Source organism: Larimichthys crocea, chromosome XVI (assembly GCF_000972845.2).
Source record: "Larimichthys crocea isolate SSNF chromosome XVI, L_crocea_2.0, whole genome shotgun sequence".
In the NCBI taxonomy this organism is placed as follows: Eukaryota; Metazoa; Chordata; class Actinopteri; family Sciaenidae; genus Larimichthys; species Larimichthys crocea.
The window spans coordinates 19,210,044-19,237,610 of record NC_040026.1 but is presented as its reverse complement, the minus strand read 5'-3'; the positions used below and the strand labels follow the sequence as shown (position 1 = coordinate 19,237,610).

The 27,567-nt window shown below is 40.2% G+C and overlaps 1 protein-coding gene across 3 annotated transcripts in view; it reads left to right on the top strand.

Moving 5' to 3' along the window:
* The first annotated feature begins 310 nt into the window (after window positions 1–310).
* LOC104932610 (protocadherin-15) overlaps window positions 311–27,567 on the top strand; it is a 163,715-nt gene continuing 136,458 nt past the window's right edge. For all 3 annotated transcript variants that reach the window (XM_027289595.1, XM_027289594.1, XM_019271968.2), the window contains exons 1-2: window positions 311–739; window positions 25,916–26,069. In XM_027289595.1, coding sequence (XP_027145396.1) covers window positions 25,934–26,069 — 136 coding nt within the window. In that variant the 5' untranslated portion in view covers window positions 311–739; window positions 25,916–25,933. The remainder of the gene's footprint in view (window positions 740–25,915; window positions 26,070–27,567) is intronic.

Below are 27,567 nucleotides of genomic sequence, written 5' to 3'. Positions count from 1 at the left end.
AAAGAGCAGAGCAGAGCGGGAACAGAGTGGAGCAACCTCCCCGGTAATCCATGCGCCTTTTGCCGTGCACATAATTAGATTACAGGCGGTGCACCGATGATCAGTGCTGCTGCTGCCTGCTGGTCCTGCGGTAAATGCACGGCTACCTTACGACAAAACCTCCCTCTCTGACTCCGCATCGCCTCTCCCCACCTCCCTCTCTCTCTCTCCATCTAATGCCGCTATAGTCTCTCTACCTCCCCCCTCCCTCCCTGCCTCTCTCTCTCTCTCTCTCTCCCTCTCTCTCACTGGTTGAGAAAGCAAAGGGGAATACTAGAGGAGATATAGTGTTACCCTGCCTCTCTCCCACAGAGCTCGCACTTACCTTGTAAGTCCCACACTGGAGACTTAAACTAAAAAGGGGACTAGGAGAGGAGAGAGGAGGCTATTTTTCACCGCACAGAGGCCACAACAGTCATTTCTTTTTATGTGTGTGTGTGTGGAAGTGTGTTAGTGTGTGTGTGACTTGAATTTTTTTTGTTTTTTCTTGCTTTAAAGGCACGGACTTCGGCATTTTCCTCCTCCAACACACCAAAAAAAAAGTGTGGTCGGTGTTTAGCCGGGCGGGTGGATGAGTTTTGTGGATGTTATTTCCTGGATTTTGTCTTCGGGCTGTGTCTGTCGACAGCCCAGAGACGGCAACAGTGTGTGGAAAAGTAGATTTGTATGTTAAACATATGGCTTCAACGAGGACAACACGGTAAGTAAATAATATTGATCCTGTAGTGTTTAATGAGACAAGCTCTCCATGGTGCATAGTGTGCATAGTGTGGTGGTGAGTTTACTGACCCTAAAGGCATCGGTTTATTGCATTTCTTTCATATTGTCCTGCTTGTTATTTCTGCACTATCACGGGGATGCATGGGTTTTGCATTTTGTGGCGGGTTTATGTTGTTTTTATGGAAGAAATGAAGAAGTTTGCATGCAGAAATTTTAATACTGGTACTAAAATAGAACCCAAAAAAAGAGACCGATATAAGGCTGACACAGGCTTTGAGAAACTCCTGTGTGTCAGTGTATCGACCCCAGTTTGAGAAGAGATGAAGCCTCCTTCTTCTTTTTCTCCTTCTTCTTTTTCTTCCTCCTCCTCCTCTCCTGTTAAATTCGCTGTCCGCGGTGCTGAACTGGCTGAGCAGGATTATTGACGCCGCTTTAGTTCATAGACGTCGACAACTCAGCACATTTATATGCAACACGCTGCTTTCTACCCCCCTCTGCTCTTGCTTATCAGTTATCATGACGATTCAAACACGAACCGAAGTCAATATTTAATGCAACCTGCAGCTTTTTCAGCACATATATGCATGTGATATTAATGTGGATAAACTGGGTTAACTGGTGGTCGCTGCCATATTAATGTGGATAAACTGGGTTAACTGGTGGTCGCTGCCTCTCGGGTTTTAAACTCATTATACATGTGAATTAAGTCTGCAGTTTTGAGCAGCGGGTTACTGTTCACACACTCCCCTGTAATTGATCTCCCACCTCCTTATCTGAAATGGTAGTAGGAGTGTGTCTTCAACAAGTATATGGTCTGTCTGCCTGTCTGCCTGCCTCTGAGGGTCGTGCAGCAGTGGTCCCGTCAAAAGCAGGTTACCTCACAAGCAGCCTGCCTGTCTCGGATTATAAAGAGGAGAGGGACAGAGAGAGAGAGAGAGAGAGAGAGAGTCATCCGATTACTTTAAATTACTGCAAGCTGTCGCCTCCTCCATGCAGAGCAGATAGTGAGGGGAGAAAGTCAAAGGTGACAGGAGGTGGAGGTGCACTAAAGTATATCTCTGTTTTGTTTTCATCTCTTACAATAGCTCGCCTTTATTATGAACTTCATCCAGCTCTGGGTGTCGACATTTTGAACCCTTTATATAATGTGGAGCTTTGCTCAGTCATGTGTGAAAGTGGATTGTGCAGATAGAGCTATTTAGTGCCAAATAACCAGCAGTGACAAACACATGATGTGTGTGTGTTATGCTGAAATAAGAGTGTCCAAGTGTGCATACTCATCTACCTACTTGTGTGTGTGTGTGTGGTCTCCTGTACGTACGTGTATGTGTGTGTGTGTGTGTGTGTGTGTGTGTGTGTGCGTGTGTGTGTTTATGTGCAGACTGGGGTCAGACAAACAGAATGTGGTTTGTGAACCTGGGACCCGTCCACTCGTCACCGTGTCAAATCCTGTTAGTCACGCTGGAAGACAGAAGCAGCAGGTTTTAAATAACTGCTGCTAAGTCTCTGCCCTTTTTAAATGGGAGGTTGTCTGCGTAGTGGTGTTTCACTGTAGTAAAACAATGATTAATTATTTAGTTAGTTACTCATTAGTGCAGAAGAAATGTGAATTTCGAAAACCTGCATTTTAAAAAAAGCTCCTTTTTTATTTTGCTTCTTTCTGATCTTGAAAAAAAACTATGCTTTAACAAATTTTACATTTTCATGTGTTACTTTTTATCTTTGCACCGGATAAAATCATATAAAATGGCCAAAATGTAGTATTTCTCATCACGTCTTAAAATTATATGGCCAAAATGTAGTATTTCTCATCACGTCTTAAAATTATTCCTGTACTAACTACATTTTTCTTTCTTGACTCAATATCCAGCTAATTTCTTTCAACACCCCGCTCATTTATTATCCTTCTCTTACAGTGCGGTAATCTAACACCACTGACTAAACCTTTAATCAACTTGTGTACACTTGTTGTTTTATGGCTGTTTGCTCTAAAGCAGAACAAATCAACATTGTAAATCCCTGGGATGCAGTGTAATAACAACATGAGTGCAACAGGGAGACCAGGCTGTTAAAAATGTATTCAAATGTCAAAATAGAAACTATATTTCACAGATAAGATGCACTAGAAAAGAAATAAGGACTCTCAAGAATGCGAGTCAGTTAAAAAACAGCTACATATGAAGCTAAATTCAGATGTTTTCATTGTTGAAATAAGATAATTGAGTATTCTGTGTTGAAGTAATGCTAAACTAATGCTACAGTATTCATTTATAAGTATAGCCTGTGTAGTTTCAGTTGTCAGGCTGGAGTATTGTTGTTTTTCTGACTGAGCCAGAAAAGGTCATAGGCAGAGCTCACTAACTAGACTATAGGTTTCCACAGAGCTTAGCATGGCTGCTTGGGATTTACTCAGATTTCATTGCAATCACCTGGGGCTGCCAGACTTGACAATAGTGGAATAACTGTGACTGACCACACACACAAAAATACTTTTTCCACCCTCTAGCAGTTGTCTGAAGTTAACACCACAACCATAGTTTTCGATTTAAGGAGAGCTCAAAATCTCCAATGATTTGGAAAAAATAACTTTATTGTACAAATAGTTTGACCTTGCATGACCTACCCCTGTGTTACATGGATATAACTTTTGAACTGTCAAACTTAGATGTGAAAGGGAGTTCAGCAATGCTTATGTGGTCAAGAAAGTGTTTGAAGCATGTTTATCTCTGAATACAGAGTCAGGTTCAGATCTAAACTTTGATATTTATTGTTGTTAAATATGACTGTGATCCTAGTTTTCCACATTATATTCTTTTTGTTGTTTACAATTCCCCTCAACCTTGGTGCTCATTATTACGTGAATACATGCTGTAAAGATAATTGCTGTCTCTGCAACATGATTCTAACATACCAGATATTGATTTTGGTGTTGCTGTAATGGTCTATTTTCACGCTTATTATCACAGATTGTTTTGTGGTGGTCTTGTTTTATTCCAGCCAGCAACACAAGAGAATATTGAAGGTTCAGTTCAGAGAGTCTTTACTTTCACGTCCCTATTTTTATTGTACCAACAGTTCTCGATTTAAAGATTTAAAGCCCACGTTGTAGCTTGATTTGCATTTACTTTCTCCCCTCCCTCCACCTGTAATATCTGTACTCTCTCTGTATTTGGTCCCTTCCACCCAGTGGCCACACTACCTATTAGAAAGATGTCATATTGAATTAGCCTCACTCATGTGAGCAAGGCTAAGTATTCTTATTCCTGACAAATAACAGAGGCAGTATGGCTGAGTTCTTCTGTAAAAGTAAAAGCACATTTGCTATCTGATCTTCTTCTTATGGTTTTTGTAAATGCATTGCAAAAATACTATTTTTCCTCTGTGCATTTCCTGAATACCCTGTCTGATTACATTCTCGTATTTTGTGTGTGTCATTATATTAGTGCTGCCTGTTGTAGATAATGGAAGAAGTGAGATGAGTCTGAAATACCATGGTGGCCTATTTCATGTGTTATTGTTACTGCTTGAGATTCTTGAAGTTAAGACTATGTAAATGTAAAAGGCAAATCTTGCTTTTTCTTTCTCTCTGACTCATCATTCATTGTTTTTTTTCCTCTATGAGACTTTCACTCACTATTTGTACGGACATTTATAGTACCTATAGGATGAATTCCCTTAGCGTCACCAACAAGTTGATATTTCCCTGTTTTGACAACCATAAGATGCATTTTCTAGGGAATTCAGTTCAGACTTTAATGTCCCACTCGGGATGAATTGTAATAGTTTTGATGTTCCAGTAACCTTTCATCGGGTTACAACTTCAATTTGTCGGTGTGCCCTATCCCCACTCTGGCTGCTCCTGTTTAATAGAGGCAAATAAAGCCAAAATAATATCTTGTACAATATTTTGGTTCATGACCAAATGCAGAAAACTATTGACATTCCCATCAACCTTAGTTTTGTGCTAATTAAAGCGAAAAGTTGAATATTAAACATGACTCCCAACATTTCCCAACATTAATAATAATAAAAACTTTCTTCAGTATTTACTCATATATTTACTTTCCTTGGCTCATTGTTTAGCTTCATTTTACTGTTTTCTTTCACTCTCATGGCACTGTTTTCAGCCACAGTAGGTATTTTCAGTGCAAATGCTCTAAAAACCCAAAGTACACTACCTGCTGACAGACACAGTTGGAGACTAGCTGGTGAACATAGTGGAGCATTTAGCAGCTAAAGAGCTGGATATTTCCCTCGGGACCTGGTAGAGACCAAAGAAGAAGCTAAAGGAGAGTGAATAGTGGACTATAATGTTGCTGGATGTGTAAATAAGCTACTAACAATTAACAGGTTCCCCATATTAAAGGTGTTGTCAGTGTTGCGTTCACAACTTCTTACAGTTGCGGCCAAGTGGCCAAGAAAATCAGTTATTGCATGGTTAAATCTAAATATATCATGTATAAAACAACTGATATTCAACAGTAAAAAGAATCTTTATTGGCTGATTCCAGCTATCAACAAGTCACAATTTACTTAACATAAATTAATATATTGGATGCCAGCCTCTCGGGCATAATTCTGTTTGTTTCATTAGTTCAGAGGTGACTTGCACCATCTGTGATACTGAAGAGTTTATTTGTTTTTTCTCAGGTTTTCCATCACTTTACATACCGGGTGAAGGTTTGAATGACTTTGGCTGTTGTGTTCCGACGTCAGTGCAGGAGTGTTGATCCTCATTGACATTTTGTCAGAGTTTGTCGGTCGCGGTGCCAGCTGCTGTTTTGAACGCTTGTGTGTGAGGGATTGAGTTTACATTCAACAATACAACCGAGTTAATTGTTCCTAACGAGATTATCTGCCTGCTGTCCAAAACACTGCCTGAAATCTGCATATCTGGCAACTCAAGGCAGGCGAACACAAAGAGGCAAATTAGCAAGAGCCGCCAAACTTATTTTCTTTGTGACCAACTTTTTATTTGGTTTATTACTTGTGAAGAGCATCGCAAATTTTTTATTGAATCACACACAGTGAATATGCATTTTATATAATACTATCAGGCAAAAAATGAACAAATAATGAAGAAAGTGAACAGGTGACAAATAAAGAAAGTAAAAAAAAAAAAAAGAAAAAGCAATTTAGACTGACTCTCAAAATAAAATGAGCTCAACAGCACTCTAACTTTCCAATTTATAACTCACCCCACCCCAGACTTCCATTTCCCGAGTCTCTAAAACTGGATCGAAAATTAGTTTTAGGTTGTTTGTGCAAAGGAGACTAGCCCGATTGAGTCCCAGCGTGAGATTAAATCTCCATTTTAATCCCGTGTGGTAAAAGTTCTGAGAACCCCCTGCCCCAGTTTAATACCCTAAGTAGATTTCTATCTGATCAGGGGCTCCTAAACCCCTTCAGTCCTGGACCCACATAAGAAAGAATTAGTCGATGAGCCTTAGACATATTATAACACGGCGCTATGTTCGTCGTCTCACCATCTCTGCTGTGAATGCTTACTCATAATTTGACATGTTGAGTTAATGATACATGGCCAACAACAGTTGGTGCGATGGCAGTCTCTTGGAAATCTGGGACATAACCAGTGAGCAATGAGGTTGCAGGCTTTTGCCCATGTAGCAGCCACCTAAGGCTGCCTCGTTTTATGCCGACGTTCTGGAAAACCGTCCGGCACAGCTGTTTATTGGAGGTAAAAAATGTGTTGGGTTTTTTCACAACAGAGGCAGGAATACAAGAATAAGTTAACTTTGATATTCAAGTAAATAGTAACATTAAAACAACGGTCCCACATGCAAGAATTAAGACAGTTAAACACCTACAAACTTAGTGTCCAATGAACCTCATTACAGTGGTTTGGGTCCGCACCTACCCCACCCAACATCTTACTAAGTAGTAGACGATACCTATACTGTATATATACAGTATATATATTAATATTACCTGGTTATGTTCACCTTGATGTGATGCTGATAATTTAGGCTTCACTGTATTTGCCCAGGCAGCACACACGGTGGTGAAGTGGTTAACAATGTCATCTCACAACCAGACGTTCCCTGGTTCCCCCATTTTAGCAATTTTTTTTTTTTCAATTATTTTTAATGAACTATCAGTCAAACGGCTGCATGTAATATAAAAGGTGTCGCTAATAATGTCAGGCTCACAGCAGGCAACTCTTTTTGATGGATCGCAGTGGACACAGTGACTGATTAGCTTTTGAACACAGTGAAGCATTTCACAGCTAAAGAGACAAAAGATTAGAAAAGCACAATGCTGGTACTTATGTTGCCGTGTCTGCTGGAACTTTAAACAGGAAATAGTGTGCTAACAGCTTAGTCATCAGCTTTAAAAGGCCAGGATTTGTAAAATATTCAATTTTTTTCCTCTTCTTTGTCTTCTATTTTCTTATTATTGTTGCATAATTTTACTTCTAAGTGGCCAAAAAAGTTACAAGCAGCATCTCTTTTAATAACAACAGGACCATTTCTTTGTGTAATTGACAATATATGTAATTTCTAATTTTTGTTGAGCCTGCCCTTTAAAGAAGAGGAAGAAGTACTTCCTTTTAAGCCATGCTTTTAAAGTGTGCATCAACTTCCGCCCTCTAATGTGGATCCCATGCTGCTGTAAACACACCACACAAATATCACAAGTGTGACATACAAAAGCACAAACATCACCTGTCAATCAGATACATTATATCTTACTTTTAACGCTATGTTGTGGTTTAGACTTGCATAAAACGTATATGTGCAAGTGTGACAATCACAGAATTTGGTGCATTTGGAGTGACTGCACCAGGAATCAAGGCCCGGAGATGTTCTGGGGCTGTAGTCTGACACAATCCAGAGTGGGAGGCGCTTTTAGCAAAAACACGGACACGTAACTGTCAGCAGAAATTTCCATTATAGGTGGCATAAACAAAAAAGAAAAAAAAGGAAAAGGAGATTATGTGAGAGTCAGTGCTTTCGTGCGCTTGTGTGAGAAAGAGAATTTATTGTTTTATCTCTCTGTGTGGGAGACAGGATGCTACTGTCTGTGACAACAGATGAGTATTTGTGTGTGTGTGTGTGTATATGCAGGAGTGTGTGTGTGTGTTAGTGGCCACACGCTAAGCCACAGAAGGTTGCCAGTGTTAAGTCTCGCCTCTGGCTCAGTGTGTGTGTGGGCATGCATGTATATATGTGTGTGTGTGTGTATGACAGGGAGAAGGAAGGAGATTACAGTGACTATTGCCAACTTCAAAGTGTCTACTGGTGTTGTGCCAGGTCAGCATGTTTACACAGGAGAATTGGTGTTGGGACACACACACACACACACACACACACACACTTCTTGTACATGCACATGTGTAGACACACCTTATCTCCTGTCCTGGCTCCTGAACATAGACACACACACACACACACACACATACACAACGCCCAGAGTGTATTGGTCTTATCTGTGGTCCCAGTGAGTTAGGGGAGACATTTAATCAGGGTCAACGTGCAGCTCTTGGCATCAAACTGATTCCTGCATCGCTCTCTCTCTCTCCCTGTCTTTCTTTCACTCACTCTCCCTTCAACACTGAGCAGTCTGGTTGGCTAAATATTTCCCAGCAACAAAATTTTGTTCCAGAAAAGTTAAAACTAGATCACTGGAGGCTTAAAATAGTTTCACACTCGCGGATTTATTAACTTTTTCTCAGCTACTTCTGGGAAAGATTGTATAAGTCTAGCCAGCTCTGCAACATGCTGGACTTTCCTCACTGCCTAGTATAGTTATTAAACTCGCTGCTTGTGGTGATATAGAAGGAGTGGCAACAGGTAAATAAATAGTTCAACGTACACACTGTACAATTTCTGTACAAAATCTGACATTTCTGTGTTTACAGGTGGATATTGTTATATCCACGCTAAGCCTTTTTCATATAAGCAGACTGACACAAGAGGTTATTGATGTTCAGTAAAAACCAATGCAGAAATCCAGAAAACACAAAACTTTATGGCAACAAACCAACAAAAAGAGAGCTGCACCAGAAGATGAATTGTATTGATTGAGTTTTATATAATTTTCAAATAATTAAGCATTTGTTCTAATGTGCAATGCCTCTATCATTTCATTGTTTCATTATTGTCAATAATAACGCGAGCTGTAAAACTCTAAAACGACTGTAGTGAAAGATTAAAATGCAGAAAGCCGTGTTATATAAACCCAAAATAAAATTAGCTTGCCTCATTTATTATTAATAGTTTCAGAGGTACAACTCTTGAATATGTAATGCGAGGTAACACATGAGGATAGAAGTTGATGGGAGAGGCTATGTTTAAAAAACAACGCCAGATCAGAGGATCGCATTGTGGTTATGAAGTGCAACAAAAGGAAAAAGAGCTGCAGACTGGTTTACTGTTGGCGTGAAATATGTCCTGTTTTGGAGGATGTAAACCGCGATGTGGTTCATAGATTTTCCTTTTTTTTGTCTAGACTTGCTTTGTTGGATGTGGCAGCAAAGAACTACTGTATTATAAATGTATTGTAAAAAAAAGAAAAATGTAGGTCAAATATTCTCAGGCTGCATAACTGCCACATAAAAACCACAACGACTACTGAAAGCAAAAGGTTTGGAACAAAGATAAGTTATCCATAAAGTGGCACAGACGCTGCACTAAAATCCGAGAGGAGACTGTCCTGACATTTGGAAGGAGCTCGGGTGGTTAAAGTGTGGATTTCATGCACGTAACAAGGTTGAGGATTTTCTTGGATCACTGAACAACCTTTAGGGGGGGAAGATAAAGCTTTAGAGCCCACTGATGAGACTTATGCCTTCCTTACGGGAAAACTGTTTCAGTCCCTTAGATGTCAGTTATTGTGACTTCAACTTTTTCTTTTAAAAAACCTGACGTTCCCCCAAAGAAGAGGCTGTGCACTTTCTTATAGCCAGACATTAGCCAACATACTCAGTGATAATTATCAAATGTCAGCATTCAGAGACATCACAGAGCATAAGTGACGTCACCCATAGGTTTCCGAAGCGCCGCTTTGAAGCCGAAAATATGCTGCGCCGCATGTTGGCTGTATTGCTTCTTCTTCAAACAAGCCATCTGTGACGGCACTTACCTGTCATAATAATATAATCAGTCCCACCAGGATTTCACGATTTTTTTTTTGTGATTTTTGCGATCAAAATGATTTTGCGGCGGCATTTTCTCATTTTTTTGCGATCAAAATGATTTTGCGGCGGCATTTTCTCATTTTTGCGAAGGATTTTGCGCCCCTTTTTTGTTGTTTTCTTTACTTTTAAACCGCATCAAAAAGTCTAAACAGGCTTAATAAGACAAAAACAAGGCAGACCAGGCTGGTCGGTAGCGTAGTGGGTTAAGCGGCCGCCCCGGGTGTGGAGGCTATAGTCCTCGCCTCAGCTGGCCTCGGTTCGAATCCCGCATCGGACGGCCCTTTACTGCGTGTCTCTGCCCCCTGCTTCCTGTCTATCTTCAGCTGTCCTATCATAAAAGGCCAAAAAAATAATCTTAAAACAAAACAAGGCAGACAGATTGAGAAACGCTGTTTCCTTTTTATTTTCTGTAAGAATCTTAGCATTAGTACTGGAGTGTAAAAACACATTTACCCCAGTACTGAGTGAGGCGAGATAATTAACCAAAACAAATAATCAAAATGGTTAGCAGTCACCCATATGCACAATGCACAAGTGATTCCAACGATCAATGATATAATCTGTACAAAATAGTTTTCCGCCGCATGCATGTAAAATTGCCAGATATTGTTTTGCTCGGTCATTTGCCGATATATATAACGGCAGGTGGGACTTCCATTCCCATGGCGGTGTGTGAAAATGGCTGCGTGTGTGTGTGTGTGTGTCAAACAGGTGGTGTGGAAGACACATCTATGGCAGAGCCGTTTATTTGATCTATGGTGGAAAACATATGTGTCGTGGGGAAGGGGCGGCATGTTTGGTTATTTCTGCAATAATTGTGCGACATGTAAATATGCAGCCTCGCGAAAATATGCAGCATATTGCTGATTACGCGGTAATCCATGTGATCGCAAAATCGCGAAACTCCAAGCAGCACCACTTTATGTACAGCCCAATCCATAAAAAAAGGCTATAGACCCCTTACTCTTGTCTTTCATGATCAAAATTAGCAGATGTTTCTTAGGTCCCAGATCAAAGAAGAATTTTAATTAGCTTTGCATATGTAACGAGCTGCTCCAACTGGGACTCATTCACAATTTTCCTGCAAGACAATACAAGTGCGCATCAAGCTTGAGGATCAGTCGAATGTTATCTGAACGTCGGCTTGTGTTGTGTCAAAGTAGGGCAACGTTGGCTTTGTTTTTATAGTGGTTTCTTATAAGATAGCACTTTCTTTTTTTTATTGCAATAAGAAACCAGCTTTGACGTACAAAAAAAATAATCTCGGCAGTCGATATACAGTATGTTGTTGAGAAGTGTGGCGTTTGTAAAGACGAACACGCTGACTGGGCAGAGGCTGAAAAGGAAATTGAAAATACAACAATCTCCTTTGTTGTGTCACTTTTTCATCACCCCACTCGCTCTCTATTTTATCTTGTTGTACTACTTCCTGTCTCTTTGTTGCACTCTGTCTTCCCTCCTCTGTGTTTTCTCCCTTGCTCCCTTCCCACAACATGAAAACTACCACTACATAAAAAAAGGACTCATTTAAAACCAATTATTTTTCACTCCATCAGTTATTCTTCCAGTATCTCCCCTCTCTCTCTCTCTCTCTCTTTTTCCATTCTCCACTCTACGTGCTGTCATTAATATTTAACAAAGCTGTCGATTTTGACGTTGTTTGAAGAGGGCTATTTCTTAGAATGCAGATGGCCTTGATGAGGCAGGTAAAAAGACAGACAGTCTGCCTCTAAAATAGGTTTTTACGTGTTTGATTTGTCCTTGGTAGCACGTTTGTTGTTAATATTCAGAGAGAGAGTAATGCCATTGTATTATTATTGATCACTTGAAAAGAAAAATACCAATATATCCACTGTATTTTTCTTAATAATCTTGGAAAACATGTTTCTTTAACACATATTGTGATTCTCCTGAATGAAAGGCTGCCTCAGGGTGGTTTAAAAAATGTGTTGACCAAATTAATTAAGACATTTGTTGGTTTATTCATTCATTCATTTATTGGTGTACCAAACAGTGATTGATGTCTTTAAAAAGCAGCTTTGTTTGAATGCCGATCAGCGCCCTGCCGATCATTAGATCAGCACATTTGCAGCCAAACTCGGGTGACAACATTTAAGCGGTGCTGGCAGCTGTGAGCCCTGAACGCCTGTTCTAGGGCAGTATGTGAGGGTAAGAATTAGTTCACTGGGCTGACAGAAGCAGATTTTTAAAGGTTTGACATTATTATGGATAGAATTCGCTGACAATGGAGAGCGCTGATCGCAGGTAGTAATGGCAGTGTTGGATTCCTGGTCAGGTGCGAGCAGGAATGTTATAAATGTGGTCATTAGATAAATGTCAGCCTTTTCCAAATTGGCCTAAAAATGTCTTTTGTGGGTTTTGTAGAAGCTCTGAGAAAATAGCTCTTGACATAATTTGAGTAATTTCTGCTTAACCTTGGAGGCAACCTCAGAGATTTTTAGCTGTACATACTATAGGCATGGTCAGTGGGTTACTTGCTTCAAATAGTTGTTGTTAGTAATAGTTGTTTGCAGGATTTTGAGGTCGTTACTGTCGTGACTTTGGATTTTTACAACTTTTGTTCAGCAGAGATGTCGTGCGCCGTTGTGTCCGCACAAAAATGTGAACAACTGAAGTAATATCAAATCCAAAAAAGGACTAAAATTTAGTCTCATGAGAAATAAACTCTTTAAAACTATAACTAACTACTGCCAAAGATAGCATTGCTATCATTTCAAATGGAGGTTTCGGGTAGATTTCATGACCCTGCAAACATACTTTCATTAAGATTCAGATTTGCACCTGTGTTTGCTTGTTATATTTTCTCTTTGAAAACTTCATCTCTGGAGGACACATAATATGCATTAAAATGTAAAGGATGTATGGGCAACAACCACTGCAAATAGGCTGGAGATGTCAAATTTTCCAAATGTTGGAACACATCTCTCCAATTAGACTCTACGCTCGACAACACAACACAAGTGTATGTGTGTGTGTGTGTGTGTGTCCTGTTGGGCTGTCTTTGAGTGAAAGCAGTGACAGCTGACAGCTATGAGTTCGCTCATTGCTAGCTGGAGTTTTTCCAGAAAAAAAAAAAAGGGAGTATCAGGCAAATTGAAATTGGAGCTGCCACGACATTAAGGGTGAAATCAAGCGCATGGAATGAGATGTGAGATTTATTGCCATCCACACAATTATGTGACTGTAAAATAATTGAGGAGCGGAGAGGTGAAGGCTATCTGACTGATCAACCGTGGTCACCAGTGGCAGCACAATCTGTCATAGTTAACACCTACTTACACCATGTTAACCGGGGGGCACGCCTCATTATTCACTCTGTCACATATGAATGGCAACATGTGAATGCACCCCCTAAGATCCTCACACACTGGCTCATGTATACGCTTTCACGTAGACATTCATGCATATACACCACGCTCCATTGTGCCCCGTATTGAATATTCACCTGCAGGCAGAGATCTGCCCAGGAAGAGAACAGGAAATGAGTCATCAGGGCTTAATGGAGGACAGGAAATAGATTGTCAAAGCTTAACTATGCCCCTGGTCCATTAGCTACAAAGCGAGTGAATGGGAATACGAGTTCATGCACGTGTGTTGGTTTGTAAATCGACCTCAAAGAGGAGTATCATGGAAGAGAGTCCCTTACGGACGGATATTTGTTTGGAAATATGGCTTTCTGTGTTAATAAAAAACAGCTGATTGGTGTTTTAATGCTTCCTCTTTCAAACCCATGGCCTGCATTACCTGCCAATGTGAAGCCAGCTCATCAAACAGAATGATATCAATCAATCCTGCAAAACATTACCTTACAAAAGCGTCTCATTACATTCGATAGCTGTGTTTTTCTGTTGAGTTGTGCTGTAATATCGATGCAAGACATCTGCAGTGTTGTTAATGTTAGGAAAAGATTGTTCTTACACTTAAATAAGTGACAAAACTTCAATTTTCTGATTTGAAAATAAGCCCTTTCTTTCATGTCTATCTATGAGCCAGTACCAAACTAGTATATATGTGCTTTTCCTCTTCAGTATTACATTTTAAAAAAAGGCAAAGGTAGGAAACGATGGAAAGATGGAAACCAAAGCCTTCGGTGTCAGAGCGGAGTGTGTACAGTGAAGTGATTCAGGCCCTCCTTTTAAAACAGGAGGTATGAGTGTTGCACCTGTGTGCCCTCAACACTCAAACCGAGGTCGCTCCTCGTATCTTTGCGAGTGTTTCTTGATTAGACAGCAGTAGATAGAGTGCCTTCACTTTATTTTACATTTGTCACTCGCTACAGAAAATCCTGATTTCCATAAGACTTTCATTATTTTTTCCATTTAGTGTACTGAACGTTTTCACACCACGGCTACCATCCAATCAAATAGGGCCACAGTCGTTCCCCCTACACCTTATTTCCAACGGTAACAGGATTCAGCTGAAAGGGGTTCATATGATTTAAAGGTCTTCAATGAGACTAGGCTTTCCAGGATTTGACAAAGCGTACTCAGAGGATGAGACACCAATTCTTCTAAGTGGAACGAATACGGTGGAAATGCTGCTAAATTGTCCTCAGCTGACCCAACTTCCTTCCATCTCCTCCTCTCTGTGACTCTCCGTTAATTGAAATCGCTCTCGCTTTCTCTCGCTCTTGCTTTGAATTCAAATCACTTGAAGTCACGACCATAACAGAAAGTGGCGTTGTTTGTGGCACTTTTTGAAAAATGTGCGACTAAAACAAAAACATATATTTACACCCAATGCTTTCTCGTGCTTTTAATCACTTGAATAGTAACATGCTCCCTCTCTGTCACTTTAAATCTCTATTTTTATGTTCCCAATGTTATTTTGTCATCAGCCTGCTTCTCTCTCTTTGACTTTCTTCTTCATAGTTTACTTCAATCACTCTTTTTTCCCTTCTTCATCTCTTTGTCTTAGCTCTCTGCCTGCTTGTTTTGTGGTGTTGCCAATTTGGTGTGCGTTCACAAAACTTGTCCCGCATTGCTCATATGCTTCTCTTTTTCGCTTCTGGGGGTCGCGCAACGGATCGATATATCTATTTCTGCAGCCGGATTTTGTTTTATTGTGCCTTCCATGTGCTCAGCAATAACACACTGATTACATTTGGAGGGTAAAAATCCTTTGAGGCAGATGTGAGCAAATCCCAGAAATTGCTTCATTTATTTTGGTAGCACTTGAGGTAGTGTGTGCATTTTTGTTGACACGAGCATGTAGCAGCTTAATGCTGGAACTTTTGTACTCGAGCTTAAAAGATGCCTTCAAGTGCTGTTGAAAAACTATTGAAGTTACAAATCAAATGCGAATGAAGTAAACCTTGAAACCTCATGATGGGATATAATAATAGAAAGAGTGATTAAATCATACACAAGATGCTTAGATAGGACTTAAAGGGGCACGACAACATCTTGTTACAACATTTACATAACTGTATTTCATATCTGATGGATATTTGCGTTGTTACTGACTGACGTTTGTGATGATTGTTTAAGTAACCAGTTTGTGATCATTAGCTACTTACGGGTCTTCCTAACGTCCATGACTGGCAGAAGGATCGGTTTTTCTTTGGGCTGGATTCAGACCAAATCAACTGCGGTGAAAGAGTCAGACAATCGGACCTCAATCAAACCCCCACAGTCAGCCTGAAATGTCACTGAAACTGAGAATGATCCAGGATCCAGAGTTCATGGGTTAAACTATGACACTCGACCTGTTGTAGTATACAAAGAACTGACGTTGTATCCTTGACATCAACCATTAATAAAGCTCAGAATTTTGGTGACTTGCCTCGGAGGTTGCTGCTTTATTCTGGCTTGATTTGTGTCCATGTCTGGCTCTCAATCGGTGCTGCGAAATAGTGAAATGAAGAAGTTACCTTTAGTTTGAGTCCGATTGTTTGAGAAAGTGTGAGCAATGGTCAAGCAACGTAGACAGTGAATGAGGGTGTGGCAGCGCCAGTATTGAGAAAGCCAGCTAATCAGAGAAATAAAAAAAGCAATTTCCTAATTGTTTCATAGTGGTTGTATTCGGCGTGTGAAGCTTGAAAACTTGGATCTTATACTTCTTGCATGCTGCTGCGTTGTGGGAAACTGTGGTGGGGAATCTTCCATAATGCCCGGGTATAACGGACCCCATAGGACTCGACGGAGAGTAAAAGGCCCTTGTTAGGAGTGTATTTATAGCTGATGCCAGCAGAGGCACGATTGAAGTGTGTTCCTGCTCCTGAAAACGCTCCAGATTTGGAATTTGTTACACGTTGTGTGATCATTTTCCCTAGCTGTAGCATCAGGTGTTCATGTTGGAGGGATAGGGTGAGTCAGTTGTGATGCGCTTGTCTGACTTAACTCTTCCATTACAATCTGTCTCTTTATTTAGATGAAAAGTTTCTCCTCCAGACAGGCTTTGCTGCGTCTCCATCACTTTTTCTCTTACTGGATACAAGAATTTGCCATTTTATAAAATCCAGAATTTGAGCATTACCTAAGGCTCTCTGTCTTTCTCCAGTTTTCTCACTCTGTGTGTGTTCAGTACTTGTGTGCAATCAGGGAAACTGTGGAGTTTTGGATGCCACCTCTCCACACTCACAGGTGCTGACTGTCTCTGAAAGATTGGCAGAGCGAGACGAGCAAAGTGCCCCTGCCGTTAGCTTTATGGACAGCCCGAACAACTATGTGTGCGTTCGTGCTCTCTGATACTAAGAATCCAATCAGCATGTTGCAAACCTGTTCAAATTGGTTTAATGGCTCTTCTAATTGAATAATTTCAAATGCCCGTGTGCAGTGGTATGTGTATTTGCAAACACTGTTTGTTCTAACCTACACGCATCGTCTACTTCATTTTGACAGTGTGCTGCAAGCTGCTTATCACATTAAAGCACACAACACTAAATTAAAATGTTTAGCTTGACATTTGTCTACTTCTACTGGAAAAACTCCTGGCACCCGCCGCCTTATCCTATGTTTCAGAGCCTACAGTAAGCCTAACAACAAGCTGAAAATAAGTAGGGGCTTGATTAGAAATGTTTGAATTGGAGTGGATCAGACTCGGGCACAATTTTCAAGAAGGAGGACAGATTTATAAAAATAGTAAAAGTATGTTAAGACTCACATTTAAAGCCTTGGTAATAAATAAATAAACAAATAAACAACTTTACATATCTATCCATTTTTTGGAAACACTCATCAGGGTCATGGTGGGCTGGATCCTATCTCAGCTGACTCAGACTAAGATGGCCTGATATCACTATATAACTGGACATGGACAGATTATGAGACAACAGACCTGAAGACCCCAAGACTGAAATCAATTAGATGACAAGATAAGTGGTCGTTTGTAGTTTGTTTCTGTTCTGCATCTCTCTGTGATCATTTTGTGGTTGTTTCATTAACTTGCCAACAAGAAATGTCACCTCATACAAAGGCTCTGGTCCAGCGGCACTAGGCCTGTGCCCAGTACAGTATGCCCATTTATTAATCCTTCCATGATACTACCAAGCCAACTATCTGCAGTATCACCTTCTCACTTTGGCAGGGAGCACACACAGGCATGTGTCTTTGTGGTTATTTTGCATCTCTATGTAGCCGTTTCGTGTCTCTTTGTTGTCATTCTTCGTCTCTTTGTGGTAATTTTGTGTCATTTTGTTTATTTGTGGTCATTTTGAGTCATTTCATTGATATGAACAAGCCAATTACCTACAGTATCACCTTTTGACCCTGGGTCAAGGGGGGCACGAGATCCAGATTTGGTCATTATGCATCTCTATGTGGTTATTTTTCATTTTTCTTTGTGGTCATTTAATGTCTCTTTGTTATTGTTATTGCCATTTTGTGGTTGTTTGTATCTTGAAGACCTCTCAAAAAAACCTTTGTGTCTCTTCGTCTCTTTGTGTCATTTTGTAGTTGTTTTATGTTTCTTTGTCATTTTGTGTCAATTAAGTACTCATTAATCTATCAATGACACTAAAAACTGAACTACCTGCAGTATCACCTTCTAACTATGGTAGGGCGGGCACAAGATCCACCAGTCGGATTCCAGGGGGAAGGCCTGTGTGCCACCCTTGGTCAAGAAAAAAACAAACATGAGCTGTGCTGTGAACCTGCAAGTTTCGCCTCTCTGTTCATGCTGCATGCCTCCATTACTGTGCTGTAATAGTCACAGTTCACTTGCTCTGTGTCCTGGCAAAACAGCCCGGAGCAAGACAATAAACCACACATGGTAACTTGTTCAGCATAAGGCTGTCAGGAATCTGTCTGAAATAAAATAAAAAATAATAAATAAAAAAAAAAGGAAATTTCTGGTCTTGTTTTGAAAGCACAGGAGTTGTGAAAGATGCCAGACAAGAGGACGGACAAACATACTGGGACAAACGCAACACAAACAGGCAAACTGACAGAAAGAAATAGACAGATGTCAGCTATGACAGTACAAAAGAAATATTTGTATTCTGTGTTTGCACACATGCACACACAGTCGGTCGGAGTTACAGTAACACGATCAGTCGCATGTGGTGACAGGCAGCTGATCACAAGCGCCAAACAACACATCTTTAAACAGCATGTCACTAACTCTCATTCATTGTTTTGGATCAAATCTTATTTCACTATTTTTAACACACATATTCTCTACCAATACCTTTGTGTCTTTATGTTGAAAGTTTTGTGTCTTTACTCTCCAAAGTTTCTCTTCCATTTGCTTGTTTTCCTCGAGGGCCCTTGTCTTTCTTTTCAATCTTTTTGTCTCAGATTGCCGTCGTTTCTCTCTTATCTTCCTGTCCATCCCACCCTCACCCTCGCTGTGCCCTCTTCTCATTTTCTCCCCTAACCTGTGATCACTATACTTCAATGAGAGGTTGTTGGTGTTCAGTGAAACCAGTGGCCTTTAAAGTGCAGGTCACAATCTCTGTCTCATTGCTTTTTCTTTTCTGTGTCTGTCTGGCTTGTATTGTCTGAGTCTTTGGTGGCTCTACCTGTTTTATAATATAATCTCTTTTTTTTTCTTACCTCCTGCCCTGTCTCTCTCCTTGTTCCCCCCTTTCTGTCTCCACCACATCTCCATGTCTCTCTTATTATCTCCTCCTCATTTCCTTCGTGTGAGCGTCTCTCTTTCTGTCGGGTGTATTTCCTCTCCTCTCTGGAGGAAAAAAACTTTTTGAAGTTGAACCACAGGAGAAGCGCCTTCAGCCTAAATACCCTTCATCCTGGTTACAGCCGCTTACAGCATGGCCTACTATTGTTTTGGTATACGACGCCTTGTGAACTTGAACTGAACCGAATTAAACATAAGGCAGCAACTCGGCCCAACACACAGTCACACAATTAAGTCATTAGATGTTAGAATACACAGTACCAGTCAAAAGTTTGGTTTATTTTATTATTTTCTACATTGTAGGAACGCGAAAGAAACTTTCCAAATTTATTCTATATTTTACGTTTTATTTTGATGTTATCCTTGCACATTCTTGGCAATCTCTCTATATCATTCATGAGGTAGTCACCAGCGGTGCCTTCCAACAGTCTTGAAGTTGTTCCCGTTAATGCTGAACACTTGTTTGCTGCTTTTACTTCACTATGTAGTCCAACTCACCTAAAGTGTGTTCACATCAGGTGATTGTGGAGGTGATGCATCGCTTTCCTTCTTGGTGAAATATCCTTTAAACAGCCTGTAGGTGTGTTTTGGGTCACAAACAAATGATGGTCCCACTAAAGCGCTATGCTGGTTAAATGTGCCTTGAATCACCAACAGTGTCATAAGCAAAGCACTCCCACATCATCACACCGCCTCCTCTAAGCTTTACGGTGGGAACCACACATGCAGATAGCAACTGTCCACCTTCTCTGCCTCACAGAGACACGGTGGACAGAACCAAAAATCTCAAACTTGGACTCATTAGTCCAGATTTCTACTTGGTCTAATGTCCATTCCTTGTATTTCTTGGTGCATGCATTTCTCTTTTTCTTCTTAGTCTCTCTCAAAAGTAGTTTCTTTGCAGCGATTCATGCAGTCTCACAGTTGACATTGAGCTGTGTCTGCTACTTGAACTCTGTAAAGCATTTATTTGAGTTTTATCTGAAGTGTCATTAATTGTTGATTTCTGAGGCTGGTAACTCTCAGAACTTTGCAACAGAAGTAACTTTTGGTTTTCCTTTCCTGGGGCAAAGTCAGTTTGATCATAAAATTTGATGGTTTTTGTGACTGTATATGATGATATATTCAAAGTTCTTGTTATTTCCTGGATTGTCTGACCTTCGTGTCTTGAACTAATGTTGGACCATTGATTATCTTTAGTTAGTTGAGCAGTTCCTGCCATAATATAAATTACTAGTAGCTGAGTAGAGTTTTTTGCTCTATACCGACACTACGACCACCACAACTGATCTCAAAGCGATCACAGATTAGGAAATTCCACCACTGTATTACTGACAGATACTGTTCCCCCTCTGTTCCATAGGAAAGGAGGCTAACACATCTATCAAATTCATACTGCTGACTTCTTTCCCCACAACAGACAAGTCCTGTGATTTTCAGGCTGATATCATTAAATTTGACCATTTAAAACAGGGGAAACGCATCCTGACAGCTTGGGATATTACAGTTACTAACTCTTTAGAAGGCATACCATACAACTGACTATCTTGAAAAATCTAAAATACAAAATACATTCTGGTTTGTTTAACATGTTTTTGGATTACCACACAAAGTTTACTCCCCTTAAAGTAGAAACCTGTATATACACAATATTTTGGACACCTTTATCATCATTATCAGGACATTATCTTATCAAGAGTTGAAGCTCAGCGAGGTAACGTTCCTAGGACCAGTTTGCAATGCCAAGAAAAAGCACACCCAGGTCCTGGCCTTTCCCTGCCACCCAGATGACTAAGCAAACAACCCTTATGCTTATCCCTGCAAGTGGTGATAGTATACAGTGTTTTTTAGGTTGTGCCAACCAGGCCCCGTGGGCTAAGACTGTTGCCGGCAAGCTCCCCTCCAGGTCTGGCTCCAGAAGTGTACTCCTGTTTGGTTTCCCTAATCCAGACGAGGTTCTGCAGCTCCTCGGGTTCCATTTCATGGATGTCTTTGTGAAATGCATTGTCATTGTCTGAGCCCTCCCCTTGGGACCAATTTGCCTTGGCAGACCCTGCTAGGGGCTACTGGCCCAGACCACACAGCTCCCAGGATTACAGAGATAAAAACCCTATCACCACGTTGAGATAGTGAGTCTTTGTCCACGAGTGATGGGAAAATGGAGCGTGAGATGGACCGTCAGGTTGGTGCGGCGTTGACAGAACTTCTGTATTGTATCTGGCTTTGGGTAGCGTCCAAAAGAATCAGATTTAACATTCAAGTGGTCCAAATAAGCTTCCTCCACTGGTTGGCCACGCTTGGCCTTAGAGATAGGGTTAGGGCGCCTTCCTAACAAGTTAAACTTACTGCTTATCTTTGTCTTCTTCTTTGTGATTGGTATGGATTAAGGAAAATCAGTTATCTGGGGTCACATTGTTAATGTAGTTCATGAAAGTATAATTAAGAAAATGGGGGAAAGCAGCAGCAAACGTGTCAGAATCGTGTTTAATGCCAAGTTGATTTACTAGTATTTTGGTGTATTACAATAAACATAGTCGGAGGAAAGGAAAGAACGAAAACAAAAGTCAAGAATAATTATGGGCTGCAGCCTCCGGCAGAAGGGGTGTGTTTGAAAAAGTTGGGATATCTGACCATAATCTTTTCTTCTGGTCTCAGGGTCTTGGAGGGTTGGCAGATTTCCCCCTTCTTGGCAGAGTAAATGATACACTACAGTCTGACCTTGTCCTTGGCAATTGGACCAGCGAACCAGATAGTGATGGTGGAGGTGAGGATGGACTCTGATAGTAGTGGTTCATTGACTATGGCAGGTTGAATTTCTTCAGCTGTCGCGGGAAATAAATGCTTTGTTTATTATCGATTAGTGTTAGATATAAAGCTGAGCTTCCAGTCAACGACCTTCCTAAAGCATCCTCTAATGTTTGCAGTCACATTAGGTTTAAAATCCAGACTGAGAGAGTCAACAGGTCGATTTAAGAGCACACTAAAGTTCTCTGTGAGTAGATACTTTGACCAGAGGCGCTACAACATGGAGTCTCTTTGTTCACCTGCTCATAATGAGATGCAAGCAGTAGTCTAAAAAAAATGAGAGCGACAGCATGTGTGACCTTCTCAATAAAAGTGAAAGAAGAATGTGTTAAATTCTGATAGGGTCTCAATTGGAAGCAGAACTGCTGTAACTCTTTTCCCCATTCATCACTGTCAAAAATCAATCTGGCTTTGTGACGCCTTGTGAGAATAGGCTACCAGCCCCCTTTGAGAATAGGTTATTGCATCAAACGAGTCTATTTTTGATTTGCTGTCATTGTTTTTTGTTCAAGTTCAAGTTCAAAAAAAAAAAAAAAAGGCGACTCTTGAGAGTGTTTCACAGTTTGGTTCGCTGGGTGACAAAGGAATGCAATTGAAATATTAATGTTCAACCTCTTAACAGAGGTTTGAACCTCAACAACATATAAATCCTGCAGCGCTAATTAAAATCTGAATTACTCCTTGAATAAGAACTTCATTATTTGTCTTGCATGCTGGAATTTGGAAAAGGTACCAAGTCGTGTTTGACAAGGTATAAATAATTGATTCTTAGCAAACATTATCTCAACGAGATATCTCACTTTCATGTTTCTATCCAGTGGGATTGTTTGCATCACTTTGATCCTCAGTGTTATTTGTGTCTGTATGGTTTGTTGGATATCTGAATACTTGTATAATTGTTCATTGTATGGTTTGCAATGTGTTCATACGTTCAGATATCCAGTTTGCATTACATCATGGTGGCATGCAGTACTTTTGCAACTATGTGGTTGATATTTTTGTCATACATGGAGTGATGATATAACCTGGGGTTGCATTAACTGAAAAAATTTGCTCATTAAACCCTTAAATAAACCCTTAAATTGCCTTAGACTTTTATTAACTATAGGTATAGCTAACTAGATTTCTACTTATAACATAACATAACATAACATAACATAACATAACATAACATAACATAACATAACATAACATAACATAACACAACATAACATAACATTCAGATTGCTTAGATACCCAGTTTAAATTATTTCATGATCGTAGGTCGTACTTTTGCAACTATATGGCTGATATTTTATACTTGAGCGATAATGTAATCTTGCATTAACTGAAAAAATTATTAATTAAACTGATAATACCAAAAGCCATCCGTCATTTTAACAAATGGAGAAAACACTGCTGTCATTGCTACTTAAATAATATAATTTCTTAAAGTTTGACAGACTGTAACTCTGTTTGCGTGCTTCTAATGTCATTTTAAATATGCTGTCAAGGCTGCTTGTGATACAGGCTCATAAGGCAGCAACCCTGCCCAACGCACAGTCGAACAATTAAGTCATTAAATGTTAGAATACAAAGTACCAGTCAAAAGTTTGGTTTATTTTATTATTTTCTACATTGTAGGAACACGAAAGAAACTAAGCTCCACGTGTCCATAAGTTTCTAATCAGTATCACAGTGTGACTAACCAGGGGGTCCGTGCAGAGATTAGTCCCCAGGCAGACATAGACTTATTAAAAAACTTTTAAAATGTATCAAGAGGGTTAGACTGACATTAGAGACTTTTGAAGTTTTGAATTCGTAAACATCAAGCATCCCTGGTGATTCATAAAAATCAGTGCCACAGGCAAAAAAAAAAACCCATCTGCTTCTCTTTCTCTCTACAATGTCAGAGGTGTTATCAGTTTCCTCTGCAGGGCTTTCTCTGACACTCCGTTACAGCTTGATCACAGTCCACCACACCTGCACACCATTATGGATAGATTGAAGCACCAGACTTTAATATGCTAAACACAATTAAGGGCTGTTAAAAGCAGCACCGAGTCTAAAAATGTGCCCCTAAAATGGATCTACCCCCAAGCCCCCGCGACTGCTGGATTTCACCTCTGAGGTTTGGGAGAATATCACAATTACATTTTCCTTGTCAGCTAACTCCATCTCCATTTCAGAGGGTAGGGCGATGGTGATCTGACACTGTCACAGTAATCTCTGCCATGGGGACCTCACAAATCAGTTCTAATTAAACAGGCGGTAGATTTTGCGTGACGCTCATGTCGATCCTACTGAAGAAGAGCGGCCAGGCTTCGGTTAAAACTCCATTCAGGATCATTTCTTTCTGTAGAATAAAAAATATTCACAGTCTTAACATAACAAGACAAACCAGAGGTGAAGGTGTTAACTTACACTTTATCTTGACTACTTTAGGAACCAAATGTTTCATACAATAATTGATAGAAGAAGTTATATGAGCTATTTTGAACAGGGATTCAACTTAAACTTGGACGCTTGTTAATTGACACTTTGTTTATATCTCTTTAATTACTGTGGCTGCACCTGTCAAGATTTTAATTTTTTATTTTAGTCATTAATTTTTGTTTTTAAACTTCTTTTCAGTTTTCATTTTGTCTTACTGGCTTTTATTTATTATATTTTGTAATTGTATGGTCTAATTTGATTTATGTATTATCTGTTCTGCTATATTCTTCGTTGTTGTCTAGTTTGAGTTTATAATTAACAGTGTGGCTGATTTGATTAACAGGCCCAGGCATCATTTATTCCGCCTTTTTAGATTAGCGGCGTCGGGAAGCAGGCAGGAATACCAACACGCTCGACTTCAAAACGCCTCTTTTAGAAACTTACAGCTGACGTCACGCGTATGCCGTCGATTCTTTAGTTGTCCCTACAAAAGTAAGCTTTGACCAGCTGATTGAAAAGATGTTTTGAAGCTCAAAATCTGTGGTGCAGACCTCCGCCATGTTGGAAGTGCTGCCTCAACTGCTTCCTTGCTAATCTAAAAATCGATGGAGTTGAGGTGGACTGAATGATGCCTGGAGCAGCCACGCTGTTATTTATGCATAACTGTAATGGTAACAGGTGAGTTGTATAGAAATTCACCCTCAGTACAGTTGTCATGAACATGGACATTTTGTACCAGGCTGTAAACATGTTTATTTCTGCTGTGAAGTAAACATGTTTGACTGAAAACATGCCTCCCATATTGACAATTATATCCCTATGGTGAGACGCCCTCGCAATCTAAAGCTCAGGTGGCATTTAATATTCGTTTTGTGGCTGCGCTTCGCAGTTGGTACGGCGCCAATCTGAAACGTTTGATGAATCGTCTTTGTCCTCGTGCATCAAAGCGAATGTTACACAGGGATTGCCATGCCACAATGGGGAAATACAGAAACCTGTGGATGATGATAGAGAAGGAAATATTTTGTGCGGCGTACAAATGCCAGAGGTGGCAAACAACATCTGAGATCTTGCGGTGGGAAATTTAACACAGCTGATAATGCATTAGACACTTTGAAGGATACTATAAAGAAGTGAAAGTGAGAGAAATACATTAAGTTGATGTGTGTGTGTGTGCAGGTTTTGCGTGTGCATCACTTGTGGTTGAGACTAATTACATTTTATGGAGAGAACATGTAGAGCTGAAGGGAAAATACAAGGTTCCTTTGAAGTTCTCAGTCAAAGAGACATTTGAGTGTACGTGTCTATAAATTGGTCTTTTGATTGCTTTGTGGTAATGCAGCTCAGGCCCATCTAGCATCAATAGTGCCCACTTACTCTCACAAACATGTGAAGTGACTTGAGATGACCTACAAGAGAAAACATCTTTCGACTCTTTGTCTAGATAGGTGTGTAATAAGTGGAAGCGAGAGCACAGTCCCCCCCCTTCTTCGTCAACCGTCTTCCCAACCAGTCTTGGATTTTTGCTGTGTCTTTTAGCAGCAGGTGTCATCTTGTGAGTGTTTTAGTGTGTACTTTCTGCTTTCTACACGTCCGTTTTTAATGCTGCATACTGTAAATGAGATGCAATCATGACTAACCTGTGTGTTTACATGTCTTCTCCTCTCTCTACAGCTGGATGCTTGGTGAAGCATGCTGGTGAAGATGGTTAGAACGCACTTAATGGGGCCGCTGTCACAGGCCCGGGTCAAATGGCCGAGTATAATGGGAACAGGAGTCCTTTATCTGCTGCTGCTGCTATCAACCTGTCTCGGCCAAGACACGGAAGGTAAAAGCAGTGTGTAGTGGTTTCCCCCTCCTCCATCTCTTTTCCAGGGGACTGTTTCTGTCTTTGACCCGCCTTTTCTCTTCGTCTTCATCTTTCTTCCTCAGTCGACTCAGAGTTGGATCAAGTCTGCTCAGCGGGGATTTAAAAGCAGCATTGTGCACATAACTTTTTTTTGTGTGTGCATGTACGTCAGGCTTATATTTGGTAGTCAGCTGTGCCACAAGATTTTCCTGACTTATTTTTGATGTGTAATATCTGTTGATGACTAATGATTAATAGTGCTTTGTTTAGACAGCCACAACACAATTTGTCAAAGCGTATTGAAGTAATGTATTGAGTTTTGCCTCTTATGATCATTTACCACAGTCTTTCTCCATTTCACAGCTGTTTTTGTCCACCCGTATACCATTCATATGTTGTGCTTGTGACACGCTCGATGAAGTAAAGTCAGGATTAGAAGCATAAGGTTCACATTTGTGGTTTGTCTCGACAACTATGAGATGGATCGTCATGAAATTTGGCATATAGAACATGAACTCTCTTAATTTTGGTAACGCCATTAACTTTATGAATTGAACTAAATAATGAAGGAAAAATCACTGTTTTATGATGCTACTGAATTACTGAGTTTTGCTTAATTTTACCTGAATTAGCTGCTTGATGAGGGTCATTTTGCGAGACACCTTTATACTCTTGGTAATTTGAATATAATTCTGAGGCTTTGGTTTGGAGGTTCTGTAAATTTTTAGTTGGACGTCAAAGTTTGTAATCATCAGTTTAAATGTCATCTCATGTGTTTCAGTGTTTCTTCTTCTCTCACTTCTCAATTCTCCAATTCAGTAGTGATAGTAATTGGTAAAGGGGGAAAAAAAATGTGCCAAGGATGTTTTAATCCCTGAACTGAGAGCAAGCTGAAGCAAGGTAAGACAGAAGTGAAGTCATCACCGATGGGAGAGCTCAGTGTAATACTCTCTTGGCTTTCCCAGCTCAGTTTGTCAGAATATTAATATTCCGTTTAACTCTTGGTCCTTGAGATTTATCTGGTTGGCATTTTAGCTGACAGGGGCCGTAGGCAAAGGTGAACGCCTGTGAGCGTGTATGCTTCCATGCAGAGGTAGAAAGAGGAGCGTATGTAAGCATCAAGAGTGTGCATGACGCCTCTCCTCATCACACGTCTGCCTGTATTCAATCAAACCGTGTTTTCTAAACTGTTGGCTGGGTCTCAGACGCAGCATTGCTTCCCTCATTCTTGTGGATCTGCATATAACAGGAATAGTAGGTTTTTAATGAGCTTGGATTTTTCAGGTTGACAGACAATATGTTGCTCAGTTTGGGTTCCGATCATGACACGAGTGCGAGTGTGTTTTTAATGAGCTGGAGAGTTTATTTTAGCTTTTATTTAATTAGCCCTGGTCCTATATTTACTCACATTTGGTTTCCAGAGTGACAAGAGCACCAGTATATTTTTAATGAGGTTGAAAGTCCGCACATTGTGTCG